The sequence below is a fragment of the Chelonia mydas genome, chromosome 6, assembly GCF_015237465.2.
Source record: "Chelonia mydas isolate rCheMyd1 chromosome 6, rCheMyd1.pri.v2, whole genome shotgun sequence".
Classification (NCBI taxonomy): Eukaryota; Metazoa; Chordata; order Testudines; family Cheloniidae; genus Chelonia; species Chelonia mydas.
The window spans coordinates 112,325,969-112,341,051 of NC_051246.2; the positions used below are offsets into that span (position 1 = coordinate 112,325,969).

At 41.7% G+C, this 15,083-nt stretch overlaps 1 protein-coding gene and 1 long non-coding RNA gene across 9 annotated transcripts in view; one reads left to right on the forward strand and one right to left on the reverse strand.

Moving 5' to 3' along the window:
* The first annotated feature begins 2,053 nt into the window (after positions 1-2,053).
* Positions 2,054-2,552, forward strand: LOC122466400. Its single transcript, XR_006291842.1, has 3 exons — positions 2,054-2,155; positions 2,270-2,373; positions 2,500-2,552. It is a non-coding gene; the product is annotated as an uncharacterized LOC122466400 (long non-coding RNA).
* Positions 2,553-6,424: 3,872 nt separating this feature from the next.
* The window catches only part of CDC42BPB (CDC42 binding protein kinase beta), a 136,415-nt gene continuing 127,756 nt past the window's right edge, over positions 6,425-15,083 (reverse strand). For 4 of the 8 annotated variants that reach the window (XM_043547803.1, XM_037901000.2, XM_043547802.1 and 1 more), the window contains 7 exons: positions 12,669-12,766; positions 12,471-12,555; positions 12,125-12,245; positions 11,910-12,027; positions 10,649-10,751; positions 10,495-10,565; positions 6,425-8,298 (listed from right to left, as the gene is read on the reverse strand). In XM_043547803.1, the coding sequence (XP_043403738.1) occupies positions 8,167-8,298; positions 10,495-10,565; positions 10,649-10,751; positions 11,910-12,027; positions 12,125-12,245; positions 12,471-12,555; positions 12,669-12,766 (728 nt within the window). In that variant the 3' untranslated portion in view covers positions 6,425-8,166. Of the gene's footprint in view, positions 8,299-10,494; positions 10,566-10,648; positions 10,752-11,909; positions 12,028-12,124; positions 12,246-12,470; positions 12,556-12,668; positions 12,767-15,083 lie in introns of those variants that run through there. The other 4 variants (XM_037901002.2, XM_037900999.2, XR_005225619.2 and 1 more) reach the window with 3 other exon arrangements.

Below are 15,083 nucleotides of genomic sequence, written 5' to 3' on the forward strand. Positions count from 1 at the left end.
GTCGCTTTCAGGAGCCGCCCGAGGTAAGCTCTGCACCCCAGCCCGCTGCCCCAGCCTGGAGCCCCCCTTCTGCACCCCAACCTCCCTCCCAGAGCCCACCCCCCCCGCACCCCAACCCCCCTCCCAGAGCCCACCCCCCCCGCACCCCAACCCTCACGCCCAAACTCCCTCCCAGAGCCCGCTCCCCCCTCCTGCACCCCAACCCCCTGCCCCAGCCCAGAGCCCGCACCCAAACGCTCTCCCAGAGCCTTAGGCAGGTCGGGGGTGGGGCGAGACTTGGACCTGATCTGGGCACCACCAAAAATTGTACAAACCGGCCGGCCCTGGGAGGGGCAGCACAAGCACCTGCACAAGACAGAGCCGGAGGCATAGGGCCAGTGGGGCCAGAACAGGCAGGGCCAGGGCCCTCTCACTTTTTACCAGCCGTAAGGGCAAGCAACAGGGGCATAGGTGCTGGAAGCAGGGGTGCTGCTACACCCCCTGGCTTGACGTCGTTTCCATCATATACAGGGTTTAGAGTTTGGTTCAATGGCTCTCAGCACCGCCACTATACAAATTGTTCCAGCAGCCCTGGACAGGGGCGGAGAGAAGCTAGCAGGGGGCATAGTCTTGGGGGGAAGAGGGGCAGTGTGAGGGCAGGGCCTCTGGGAGAAAGGGCGGTGCAGGGACGAGGACTTGGGGCGATGAGAGGGCAGGGGTTTGGGGAGAAGGCGTGGTATGAGAGCGGGGCCTTGGGGAGAAGGGCAGTGCGGGGCCTTGGAGAGGTCCCCGGGGCACAGTTCAGGTGCCTGTGGGGCCCCCTCACACTTTTAGGGCACTTGCAATGCTCCTGCATACGGTAATATAAGGCAGTGCGAGAGAACTAATGAACATGAGCAGATAGACAGAGATTGGGGGGCTAGGGCTTGGTTACCTGAGCGACTAAACTAGCTTAGGTGCCTAACTCCAGGAGCGAGTTCACATCTGAGAATCCCAAGTGGAGGGAGATGGCTGCCTCTGGCCTGTCAGCCAGGCACATCAGGTCAGCTACGTAGGTGCCTACACCCTCCTCCTCTCCTGTCCTCAGCATTTCTCATCTGGCTAGCACAGGCAGCCGCCCATTCCACCGACTGGCATCTGAAAATCCCTTTCTTAGGGACTTATAACGACCCCCGTGCACCCTACAGGAAGCCTAGGCAGGACAGAGCTGCCTAACAGAGAGCTGAAAATGCAAGTAAGCAGCAGGCCACCTAGAGGTTAAGCTTTGTTCCATTCAGCTGAGCAACTCCTAAATCCCTTTAAAAATTGGGCCCGAGAGCCTACATTTGTGTGTACCCAAATTATCTCTGTGTATACATAATAGGCCTGCATGAAGCTGGTCTTTTCAAACACACTACTCAGGGGCTATTTTTAATTGTAAAAAGTTTTGTTCTCAGAATATTTGCATTGCATATTGGATTGGCAGATGTGTTCGATTCACAGGCAGGGAAAGGACTCAAGGAATTAGTAAGGCTACTGGCCTTTCACATTAAGGTCACCCTACATTGGGGTGACCAAAATTTAATATAAAAGTTGTAGGTGGCCCCAGTCTAGCTCCTAGTGGCTAAGTATCCACATCGCCAAAACTATCGTCAGTATTGGCACCAGCCGGTGCCTTGGAAAACACAATCTCAGGACAGGGGTCAAACCCTGAGTGGGAGTTCTTGTCACAATTGGGGCCTAGCAGGCCCACTTTAGTTCTTAGCCTAACTGCTGAGTAAAGTGAGTAAAGGTGAATTGTCACAATTACCTGCTATATAAAATTATTTAAGGAATGATGTCAGGAGACAGAAGGACTGAATTAATTTAAACACAAAGGGTTTTACTGATACCGCTCAAGACCAGTGTTAAGATTATGACTGGAAAACAAGAGGCATAGAGAACTGGAAATGAATAGACCAGAATCGGTGCTTCAGAAATTAGGTCTAACGGGTGGGCAAACTAATGAGAGGATGGACCATTCCATCTATTACCCTTTTGGGGGACCTTAAAAAGAGACTTTTAGGGGAGAAAAATTGAACTTTAAAATTTCTGCAGGTAAGGTGGAAGGATTGTTGCCGTGACACCAGGCTTTGATACTCCGCTCGGGACGCTTGAACACCATTGCTGCACCAGTGAGGACCCCAGTCTGATACATGTGAGATCCTGCTGTCTTCCCTTCCCTCGTGTTTTCCTTTCCTTCTCCTCCCCCAACCCCCAATCTTCCTTCTGTCCTGCTTTTCACCTGATTCTGAAATCAGCTGCACTGCAGGGCACCGGCATGGCAAGATGAGACAACCTATCCACTTCTGCCAGAGAAGGACCAGTGAAGAGGGACCTGACCAAACAACCAGATGATGTCCCTGACCAGGGAAGGTGAGCCATAGTCCAGAACAGCTGCTGTTGTGACTGACCAGTTGTCCTGTATACTGAGAACATCAACAAACTGTATTTCCCCCACCTTTACTATCCTCTCTCTTCTTTGTGTTTTGTCTAAAGCAGGAAAATGACTCTCATTTCTGACTCAGAACTGAACAACAGAACTAACCCTGCCCCACCAAGGACTGTTTGACAGAATAAGAGACTAACCAAAATTCATTCTCTAAAGAGAGACTGACAGGTTTTGAATAATCGTCCAATTCCACTTTCAATGCCTTTTGCCTGGCTTTGATTTTTTTCCTTGTGTGTGTTAGTAAATTAATAAAACTCTAACCTTTGGCATGAATTTCTGTGTGTTTGCCATGGTACTAAGCAGGCTGAGGTCTCTGCTCCTTGTTTAACACCGGTGTTGGACAGTGACAGGGTCATGTTAACTCTCTGGGCCCATATATTCCATCTAAACTAATGGAACAGCGGAGAGAGAATTCTCATTCCTTGGAGGGTTGAAGTGCCCAACCGATCCTATACCTTTTCCTCCCCATTAAACAGGATCAGTCTGTGGTGCTGTCAAGCTAACATTTCATGAGCTCCAGATTATTTTTCATTTAAAAAGTTAGCCTGATGCTTTAAGGATGACCCAGCTGGTGACTGGAATGAGAAGCCTGGGCAATTTCTAGTAGAGGAATGGGGCATGGGACAGATTGGACACCTTGTTATGTTGAATTAAAAAATGGCACTTAATACTAAGCAATTGATTTGTTTTTAGAAACCTACCCATATAGGCGATGCATGGTGGTGGTGAGACATGTGGGTTCGCATGCCTGCCCCAGATTTCTGCCAGGGTGGGAGTCAAGAGGAGTGCGGCTGAGGGGATGTGCCTGGGAAAAGACACTGATACATGTGCTCCTCCTGAGTCCCACTAGGTGGCACCCAGAGCTGGGAAGAGGGATCAGGATGACAGCAGGCTCAACAGGGGAGCCTGCCTGGTACATGGGAGGCTGCAGAAAGGAGCTCAAGGCAATGGGGAGGGGGGAAAGCAGCAGGGACCAGGGGCAATGGGGGGAATACAAGTGCAGTTCCCCTGAATTGTGACAATATTTTATTTCATTTTTTCTAAATGCCCTAGTCCAGCAGAGTACTTAAACGTGCTAAATCCAAGCATTTGAGCAGTTCCATTGATTTCAATGGGACTACTCCCACGCTTATAATTGAGCATATGCTTAAGAGTTTGCTCGATTGGGGCCTTAATGCTGGAATAGAATAAATAATTAAGAACCAGAGAGTCACACTATTAACTTTGTAAAGTTAATAGCAAAAGTGTGTGAGCTGTGAAGCTTTGATCCAAATTCAAGTTCCTAAACTTCAAATACAAACCCAAGCCAGACAAGGGTGTTGGGATTTGGAGTTCTGAACTGGCCCATCATAAAAATAAACCTAAGCTGTGAAGTTGAAATCTGGACCTAGATCTGATCTGCCTCATGTTTCTTTCTGAGTGGTTTGAATTCTCTGTCCTAGTTTTGGTCCATCTCTAGTTAAAAGTGAACTGTAAAGAGAAAATTGTAGGCAAGCTCAGAAACATGACTTGAATGTCTCTGTTAACTGGGCTGGGCACAGGAGATTGGGCACAGAAATCTGTTTTAATTTACTTTCCAAAAATTCTTTCAAACCACTATCCTCCTGCCATGAAATCCGTTTTTACAGGTTTGCTAATGATGACCAATATTCAGCATTCTGTGATACTACAGATACCAGAACAGACATCATAGCCACCAGTAGGGGTTAGCATGAAATTTCTGGTACTTGTGATGCCCAAAAGATGTCTTCTTGTAAATCCAGCAGGGAGAGGGGATTCACATGGAGAGGGAAAATAATTTTATAGGGTTAAATTAGAACTGATTCCTGACATAATTATTGGGTACAGATATCACAAGAGCTCTAAAAGAGCATATCAACGAATTGGTTTGCAAATCTTTCTTCTTCAAATTGATATAGTACACCAGAGCAATCCAGAGCATCATGTGTAGCTCTCTTTTAGAACAGCCCCATCTGCTATTACATACTATCATAAAACATGACATCAAAAATAGTTCTAGAAATTAAAACTCCTTTGTCTTGAGTACCTGTCCTGAAACTGCACTGCATGCTACCAGAAACTTTAAATTGTGCACCCCCACTATCAGCAGTTACTAGTCACCGCTGCTTACCCATGTGCTTAAATTACTCCTGGAGGCATTCTGCACCAAAAAAATTAAAAATTCTGCACACAGTATTTTAAAATTCTGCAAATTTTATTTGTCAAAATAACACTACATAATCACACCAGTTTCAATTATTTTGATAATTTATGTCAGCAAGTATGTCTGTCACAATTCAGACACACACAAAAATGCCCCAGGAGTAGAGTTAAAGAAACATGACAACCCAGTTCCCGTTTCTCTGCCCCCTTCCCACCCCCAGAGCCCAGCTGGGGGGGCCAGATGCATGCACCCTTTCACCCCGCCCCCCGATACCTGCACCCTCCTCCCCTTTGATCCAGAGGGACAAAAGGCTTGATGTTTGGTCCCAGGCTTGCATGGAGTTTCCTGCGCATCGCCCTCTCCTTCCCTCAGGACATACTGGGAACTGTAGCTGCGAGGAACCCTCTAGCTCAGTGATTCTCAAACTTTTGTAAAGGTGACCCCTTTCAAATAGAAAGCCTCTGAGTGCAACCCCCCTTATAAATTAAAAACACTTTTTTATATATTTAACACCATTATAAAGGCTGGATGCAAAGCAGGGTTTGGGGTGGAGACTGACAGCTCGCGATCCCCCCATGTAATAACTTCGCAACCCCCTGAGGGGTCCCGACCCCTAGTTTGAGAACCCCTCTAGCTCCCTCTCCCTCTCCCCAGCAGTGTCTTATGTGCTAACCGGGCTCTGCCAAGTCCAGTGGCCCCTAGCAGCACTGCAGGCCCATTTCTGGGGGGGAAGGGAAATTCTGTGCACGTTAATTTTTGCAAAATTCTGCATTGTGCAGTGGCACAGATTTCCCCCAGAAGTATTACATTACATCCAAACCTCTGCTACCGCGTTTGAGTGCTGCAATTTAGCACTGTTATAATTAACAGAGTCACTGTTTCTATGCTAAGCCCTTGGAATGCAAAGAACAATCAGCCCAAGAGCAGTAGAAGTGTTTGACTTTTTTTAGAAGATAGGTTAGTGTCTGAATACTGCATTTAGAGTTTGTTGTACTCCCTCTGGTCAGCAATCCTACACGCACCTCAAGGGAGATTCCTGGTACACCTTCCCCAAACTGGAGAGCCAGCTCAGTTGCACTGCTCTGCACTATCATACAAGAGACCCACATAATCCTTCTGGCTGATTAGAGTGCAGCATTGTGAACTCAATTAAGAGGTCCATCCAGGCCTGCGTGGCTAGGAGGATAATGGTTGCTATGCGGGTGGTAATGATCAACAAGCAGGAAAAAATTGGAATCCTTGGGAGCGGGGGTGGAAATTCACATAGGAAGTATGTTAACCATCTAGAAGGGATAAAGTAGAAACTAGGTTTCTTCTAAACTTCAGCTGTAATCTGCCCCATTGTAGCCAAGTACTGCAGCACATGGGGAATTTTAAAACAAAGGATTGTTCAAAATCCCTCAGTACAGTAGGCACAGTATGATGGGTTAAAACAATGGAACTTCAGCCTAGGCATTCAAATTCCCACGCTTTAACGTTTTCATAACAGTGTTTCTTTAGAACCACTGCATCTTCCCGACTTTCCTGCATCCACCACACCATTTAGAAGATGTTTTAACAGATATTGAAGTCCCTTCACCTACACCTCAATCCCCAAGAAATAATTGTTCTAAATATTTTAAAGATGCTAACATGAATCAGGGACTCAGAATGAAAATGATAATCCTTTCTCAGACGAAGGGAAGTTGCTGCAATTCCAGCAGCACTAGCAAAAGGCTTTTCTTTGCCATTAAACAAGTGCACAGAAATTCACATCTCTTTTGTAATGCTCATGAATGGCGTTTCAAAATATTTCTCATTCATTTTATATCTTAAGTTTTAACTGAACACAGTGAATTTATTATGAAACTAAATACAGTAAAGTATTTTCACATGTCAAGACAGACCACTATGAACTTTAAAACCTCCCTCTTCTGCTTTATTGACAGGTAAATTGTTCAAAAATGTTTTCACAATTCAATAATTACAAAGACTTAGACTTACATTAAAAAAGTAAAAACCAGAAAACCCCCAAAGCAGTAGTGTCCAGCTCTAATTGAGCCCCCTTTATCAATAATCTGAGGAAAAAAGAGCAAGTACTGTCAAACACTTAATGTAACAGGATTAAATGTTGACTAGAACACTCAGTTTAAACTAAATATAAGTGCACGTCCTATACAGTGTTTCAGAAAAGAACATTAGCCATTGGTATATTATCATTAGCCCATTTAAACCAAATTTTAAATAAGTGACATCCAACTGTCATAAAATTGGCACAGAAGGCACACTAGTGTGACAATGACAAACTGGATATGCCAGCCACTGAATTAATTACAAGCTTTTAATGAAACATGGTCACAAATCTTTGATTACTAAATGTATAATACATGGAGGCATGAGATTAAATATACACGCAAGACCATCACCACTGCACGTGGGCCATAGCAAAATATACAGGAGTGTGTTGTGCATCTTTCTCCATGATCAATATTTGATTAATAATCATGGGGTCTTCATGCATGTGAGGATACAATTAATGAAAAAGCAGCACCCTCGCTTACACGTCCTTCATGTTCCACTTTGGTTACCAATAAAATAGACTGATGTTTTAGTATGATACAGTCCCTTAGTTCAAGCAGACTTTAAGGGTAGTGTTCCTGCAAGAATGCTTGCGAGCTTAAAAAAAAAAAAAAAAAAAGTAGTGTATTTTACACTGAAAAACCAAGAGAAACTACATCTCAGAGGAGGATAGCAGGAACTAGAAGTAAAATTTGTTTTCACAGCATTATTTACTGATGTCTTAAAAGCCCTGACTAATGATCATGAATGATAAGGACTAAAAAGCAGGGTAAGAGTAAAACATTACTAGTAATAGTCCTATGTACAAGACTAAAAAGTTGGTAGAAAGATAGAAAGACAGTTATGCAGCTGAAATGTAATGGCTAAATGAGTTAAAAGGCCACAAAACTATCACCAACTTTCATTTGACTTCCTGATGATTCTGTTGATGCTGGGAACAACCTATAGCTTCCTATCATTCCCCTAAAGACTTAGGAAACAGTTACAGGAAAAAGGGAAAAGTATATTTATCTGAGGATGTAACTCAACCTGCTTGTATTTCCTATTCAGAGGTCCAAATTCTGTCTAAAAGGATTTCCTGCTAATGAGACATTACATCATTCTATAGAAAAATAAGATTTCTGATACTGTTTAGTAGTAACACTATCAGTACCTCTTCTCTATTTCTTTTTCAGCATAAGAATAAGACTATTTACTGGTGGCCTTTAATCCTACTATGCAATGAAACTGTGATAGCTGTGCAGAAATAAAACGAATGAATCAACCATAACTTAACAGTGAACAATTTTGCATAAAAAGCTTGATCACTATTGTAGTAAAGTATTTTTCTTCATTTCAATATTTTGTATCTACAATCTGGATATATAATTATTCTTGTGCAACACTAGAGATTTAGCATCAGTCTTGGCACTAGCATCTGAGACAGCTTTGCCTTGCTCTCGAATACTCCACGAAGTAGTGAATGATCGAAGCTGGAATGGTAGGAGCCGTAGTGTTACGCATCACAGGTTGACTGATCCAGTCCATCTAGTGTAAGCTGATTCCTATGTGGAGAATTGGGACTTGGGGGACCGCTTGGATTTGAGCTGTTAGAGGGAGTAGAGTGTTTGGTAGAATCTGAATCAGGCTGTTAAAGAGAAACAAAAAGGATTCAATTTCTTATTTAAAATACTTTACACTCAGAAGCTTTCAAGGCACTTTACAAACATAATTAAGGTGCTACATTCATTTTTATATTAATTTACATTACACTCACGAAATGAGGCAGATGTAGAAGGAATGAGCCAAAGCTAACAGAAGTTAACATGAATATTTCCATTAGTGCCAATAGGCTTTGGATCAGTCTCTTAAGTGACTTACCAATATCAACACAAGTAAGTGGTAAAGTCAGGAAAAGAACTCAGGAGTCCCTATTATTACTTTCCCCTCCTCTAGCCACTACAAAGCTTTTCCTGTTGGAAAACAAAGTTTATTTCTATTCAATGTAATTTAGGATTTTTCAGCAAATTTTTCCCAACTGATTTAAGTGGGCACAAAATAGGACTGGTTTGCACATATCATAAATGAACAATTTCATTCCAATTCTTTATCAACACACTGAAGAACAGAAATTATAAAATAGCTTACATATTGCATAAGCTTTTGGCAAACAATGGCCCTGGCAGCATGAGGAAACCTGTGGGAAGTGTTTTGACTGCATGACAAAATAATCAGAGAGTTGCCAAATAACAGGCTGGAAACCCACTGCAGAAACAACAAGTATTTACAGGAGACTCCTTCCACTCAATAACTCAGTTAAGACAGCTCTCTTCCATGGTCATTTTCCAGACACCCTACTGGTTGTTGGAACTCCGCCTCCAAATCTTGGTCTTCCCTCAGCTGGCCAGTTTCCCACTATTTTGGGGAGTTGTAACCCTTAACAGTACACAAATCTGTGGCTCATGAAAAGTTTCATAGGAAAACTGCTATCATCGCAGTCAGTTACTGCAGAAAAGGGAATTTAAATTTAGCTCATTGACTGAAAGGTGACATCCATGAGGACTGCTGTTCACAAGATTTTGCCACTTCTAGGATATACCACCGATAAGAAGATTATTCTAACAAGATACACAGTTGAGTTCATGCTGTGATAAGGCAGCAAGCTATGGGAAAACAATGATATAAAGGTAGTGTTAGATCCTGATTTTGCATGTGTAATAATCTATTATATTGTAAATTAAAATTTCTAGGTAATAACCAATGTAAGATTTAACAAAAAAGTGAAAATTAAATACTTTTTAAAATTGAATATATTCCAGTATATGCATCTACAAGTAACAGCAAACAACTAGAATATGGAATGTGCAGGAGATCTAGGAAGAAGATTGCAATACATAATGAAGTCAACAGGAACTGTAGGTGGTCAGCACCTCTGAAAAATCAAGACGCTTATTTAGATGACTAAACTTTAGCCACCCAATTAATATTTGTGTTTTGTTTTAGAGCGGCTCACCCAAGGCAACACGAGTCAGAGGGAGAGTTGGAATTAGAACTCAGGGCCAAGATCTTCAAAACTGACTGGTGATCTTGGGTGCACAACTTGAAACATCTTAAAGAGGCCTGATTTCAGAAAGCAGTGAGCACCTGCACTCTGAAAATCAAGTCTTTAAAAGATTTCTTAAATTGGACACCCAAAATCACTAGTCACTTTCAAAGATCTTGGCCCAGTCCCAGTCACATTTCCTAATATTTCACTTGCACAGGTCACATGAAAGTACCTGTACAAAGCTTGTAAAAAAAACTGCACTGATGACAATACAGGTGAAAAATCCTATTTCACTAGCCTGGTGAAAGACACTTGAATTTCGTGCAGTTTTATACTCCTGTGATGACAGGAAGTATCCACTTGCAATCTCTTTCACCTGCAGATAAAAACCTGGCACATACTGCAAGACCTGCAAAAGAAATGGCATTACATATTTCAGTGAGTCAATGTATCACTTGTTTAAAAGGTTCTTGGCAACAGTCCCCCTGAACCAGTGTGGAAAACTGTTTAGTGTGGATGAGACCAATTGGTTTCAGCACTGTTAACGTGACTGAGTCACTTCAGGAACACTTCAGCGATGGGTCAGCTTCTGACTGTAGACAAGACTTAACCATAGCCACTAGCACATCCTTGAAGCTTTCTGTCAGAAACATCCCATTAGTCCTCATAGCTGATGCTGGCTTCACTAATTTGCCATTAGAGGCCTTGTGTGCTAGGGAGACTCTTTGCAGAGGAAATGCAGAATGCAATCTTTATCAAAATGTTTCCTCAGTCACCATTTAATAAAAACTACTTTACCTCTTTGTCGAACTCCTGGTCAGTGTCGGACATACTTCTCAGAGGCACGGCTACTCCCAAATCACCGCCACCTGCAGAACAAAGGCATTTTATTCCTCATGTTGAAACAATCTAAGCTTTAAGTTAGAACAGACCTGCTTGTTTTCAATCTTACTTGATGAGGGCCATGAAATGTAGGTTTTGCTTCTCTGCTGCTGCCGTGAGAGGTTGGCTGTGGAGGGACATGCTTTTTCATCTTGGGCGGAAGGTAAGACACTCTGCAACACAGATCAAACATATCCTTAGTCAGGATCTTTCCAATTAAAGCTCCTTTCTCATGAAAATTCTAGCATAATTCAACACCCATGCGCTTGGAACCATTACACAGAATGGTCTGTAGAAACAAAAACTCAATGCTCCTACTTGATTGCATCCATACAGTATCAGAAATACACCCCTTTCAAACACCCTCAACGAAACACAAGGAAAGGACTGAGCCGCAAAGCAGCCAGCAGAAATTCCTTCCACCTGCTGGAGACAGGAGCCGGTGGAACTTGGCAGGCAGCAAACCCTTTACAGAGGGGCAGTGACATCACCAATTGCTGTTTTCCTGTCTCCTCCTGCTGTAAGGAAGCATATATTACCCTTGCCTGGGCTAGCAGAGATGAATGAGAGAGGAAAGGTGGGAATTTCAAAACGGAAGGTATAAAAGATAAAGATGCATCTTCACATCTCATTCTCTTACCTTTGTTTTATTTTAGCCGCTGACACCACAGTACATTTGTTAAATCCAAGTACAAAAATAAAGCTGTGAACACTGACTTAGAAGCATGTTAGTAATTATCTTCCAACTGTGTTAGTTTTTGCTCTAGTATTGGCAAAGCGCCACAGCACACCATTCTAGTTCCTAAAGGTTTATAGCTACTCCTACCCTTGCCAAGGAGGCAGAGGAGGGACAGGAAGAGGAAGAAAGCAGAGGGGAGCCTTGCAATGAGGAATGGCCATTCTGGAGAAAGATTTCTGCAGAGATAGGGCTCATGTGATAGACGTGCTCAAAGCTTGTTGGAGGGGATATCAGAGCAGAGTGACGAGAGGATGAGGGGGAAGGAAATTCATTCTGTTATTTTAACAAAAACAAACAAGGAAGAGGAAGGGGGAAAGACTGATTATTTACAAAATACTATCAAACTCTTGGCAGTGATATTTCTTTCTTTCTTTCAGCTTTCCATTTTAAAGCCAGCTAACACTTCCTTGTATAAGACTGAGAAGCACTATGCATTGTAGGAGCACACATTTCTTGAAATCATAGCTTGAAAGTGTCTAACAGCTCTGAAAGATTTTAAAATATAATGCTGAAACCTTATACAGTCCATCTGCATAGGTTTTCAGTGCAAAACTGAACACACATGTATCCCTCCCCGTTATATTTATTTTACCAGTGGAAGATCCATGAGAACTTGCATTCCATCTCCTGGTCCCATATGAGCCACATGGTTGAAATTTGTTGGGTTAGAAATCATTTTTGATCTTAGTTCAGGGTCTCTCAGCATCTCTCTGAAAGAGCAACACTTCATGATTAATATTGTTTCACATTCATAACCATTCCACTTCAATATGTACAAGCTGCTATGTACAGATATTAAACCCTTACCGTCTTTGTTGTAATCTCTCTTCCTCAGGAACCTTGAAGACAAATCTTCTTTTACTTCTGGTTCGAAGCATTTGCTTTTTGCTGTTATCAGAAGTTTCTGGCACACTGAGGACAGCTCCTACTGTAACAACACATAATGCAATTACACATACACACCTTCAAATAGTAGAATTTATTTTCCAAAGCATGTTGACTCTGTAAAGCACGCACTGCATGTTTGAAAGAAACTGGATTCTTACAATCTAAAAATTTTGTCTTGCTCACGAGTTTGTGATTGTTTCAAGCTGACTGGTCATCCCATCCTAATATCATTACACCACTCCTGCCCTCCCTCAAGAAGACTAACCTGAAAACGTGTTCTTGAAATATATAAGCCGTGGTGGTTCACAATTAAGGAGATTCAGTGTGCCCTCCACATTTAATGGTCTGATCTGTTTTGGAGATAAAGGGGGGGAAAATTAACCCAGCTGCAGTGTACATTGTGAAGGAGCCTCCATTCCAAATCAGAGTTAATTAAATCGTGCAACAGAAGTGAACTACTTACCCTTCGTAGGCCAATTGTCTGAACCCATTCCATAGTGTTAACATCAAAGACATCAACGCCATATTCACTATACACTGTAACGTAGGAAGGATTGCAACCTGGTACAGACAAAAAGCAAAAGTCAAGGAGTGTTCAACAAGTCTGGAGTTAGCACACATTTGAGCATTGCTTTAACAGTGTTATATTTTTCAGCTATGTATGTTTAAGAGGAGATTAAAATATCCAGTTTTTAAAGCCATCTCTTAAAAAACACATACCCCTGTCAAGTTCATGTTATTTTGGTGGAAATAGAGGTTTGCTGTGGCAAACAGCCACCAACCTGCAAATCTTATTATTATTAATTTTTGATACATTTACTACTTTTGACTTCAAATCTTGGTTTAATACTCTCAAGATGCTGTCTACAGTCTGGACAGTAAGTGTCAGGAATGTAAATGAGTTATTCTATAGGAAATGAACTGCACTTAACATCCTGTTTAAGGCTACCATGTCTAAGGAAGCAGCTTAGTGCATTTTGAAAGTGATGCACTGTCTATAACTATACAGTAAGCACATGCAGTGGAGTATTACTTGTGAGGTAAGTCATCAAGTTATGCTGCACAGCTTAATGTTCATTTCCTTCCTCCCTCTGTTGGAATGGTTTACCTTTGGGTTTACATGTGCACGTTGCTCTACCCAGGTTAATGGAACATACTTCAAGAGCTTCAAACCTTACCACTTGCTTTCTCTCTTTTTGAATCCTCTACATTAGATGTGTCAAAGAACTTTATTTTAGCTCAGAAAAAAGAAAAAAAGCAATGATCAGGACATCTTAGCACCAACACGCCTGGGCCTGCTCCTGACAGAAGTTCCTCAGAAAGAACAGCCATTATAGATCACGTAGTATTTAGGAGAGAAAAAAAGATGTACTCAGCTGGCAGGATTGCCTCAATAAATCGCAGAGGGTAAAAACCCTAACAGGGACACAGAATTCAACGTGAGAGTAAATTCCTGCAAGGCAGTGATGTGTGCTCTTGTAGCTAAAAACTTGTTTTCTCTCAAAGGAAGCCTGGTATTATGGTATCATAAGCTAGCTATCATGAATCATGTCTTCAGAAGAAAACCTCTTCCAGAAATGACTTATTCAGACAGACACCTGCTCCACTCAAATTAGTGTCTTCATGTCCCCAGCAATGACCTTTGGAAGATAAACATACTCCATCACAAGACATTATTTCTCTAGTAAACAATCCCTTAGGATCGAGTACATTGCTAAGGGAGAAAGTTATCCCATCATGAGATCATAAAACTAGAAAAGGTTCTAACAGCAAGGGATAGAAAGTCTTCACCGGTAACACATCAGGACTAAGGCAAGGGGAGTAGGTTGGTGAAAGTAACCAGATTTCTTTAGGCAATCAAGCTTATGGTCTCTTCCCACAACAATCTGTGTCAATGCCAAACGGAGAATCGAATGTGCAAAAATCATTCTAAAAATGTTTATAATACTAAAAGTAAACAAAAAGAAAAGGAGTACTTGTCACAAGTACTCCTTTTCTTTTTGCGAATACAGACTAACACGGCTGTTACTCTGAAACCTAAAAGTAAACAAAAACCCTCCAACAAACCAGTGCATCTGGTTTGTTGAACCAGAGTTTTAAAGTAAATTTGCTGATGACATCCCATCCCTATGCCCTTCTCCAAACTCTTATATACAGAACGAAGTCAGTAAGGCAAGCAAATAATTTCTATTCAGAATTAAAATAAAACAAACTATTAAGGTCTTGCAGTTTGAGGAATTTTACTATCAGCTGTAGCAGCTAGTGAACCGATTGGTTTAATTCATTATTTAAACAATGGCTCTTTTTTGGTCTACAATCATTTGGCACATATAGTCATTGCTATTGAAACTCCAAATAATTTTAGGGCTTACTATAAGCAATCAATGGAATAATGCTTAAAAAAAGATGTCTAAGTCACTATATGTAGTTCACCAACTCATTTGTGCCTCTTTCAAACCAACAGACCTCAAAATTACAGCTGGTTGGAAAACATAATACAATTCTGCATATTTTTGTAAACTTCCTTTGGTTTCAGAAACAATTGATACAAGTTTTCTTACCAGCTCTGCCAAAAAGCAATATTTTTCCTGAACCGTGTCACCTTCTGTGCTAGTAGCTGAAAACTCTGATCTACGACTTTTGATAGGTACTGGATTTGAAATGCTATAGAAAGTGGCCTGAAGACAAAAGTACTTTTAAACCCATTGGCGGAGCAAAAAAGATTTTAGTAAAGAATTTTACAGTTTATGTGGTCTTTTGCTATCCTACATCCAGGTTACTCTCTTAGTTAATCAGACATGAACGTATTTAAAAGAAAGCGTCATCTTGCTTTATATTTTCGTTAATTTTCTGTCTCCTGTGACTAGTAAAAACGGCT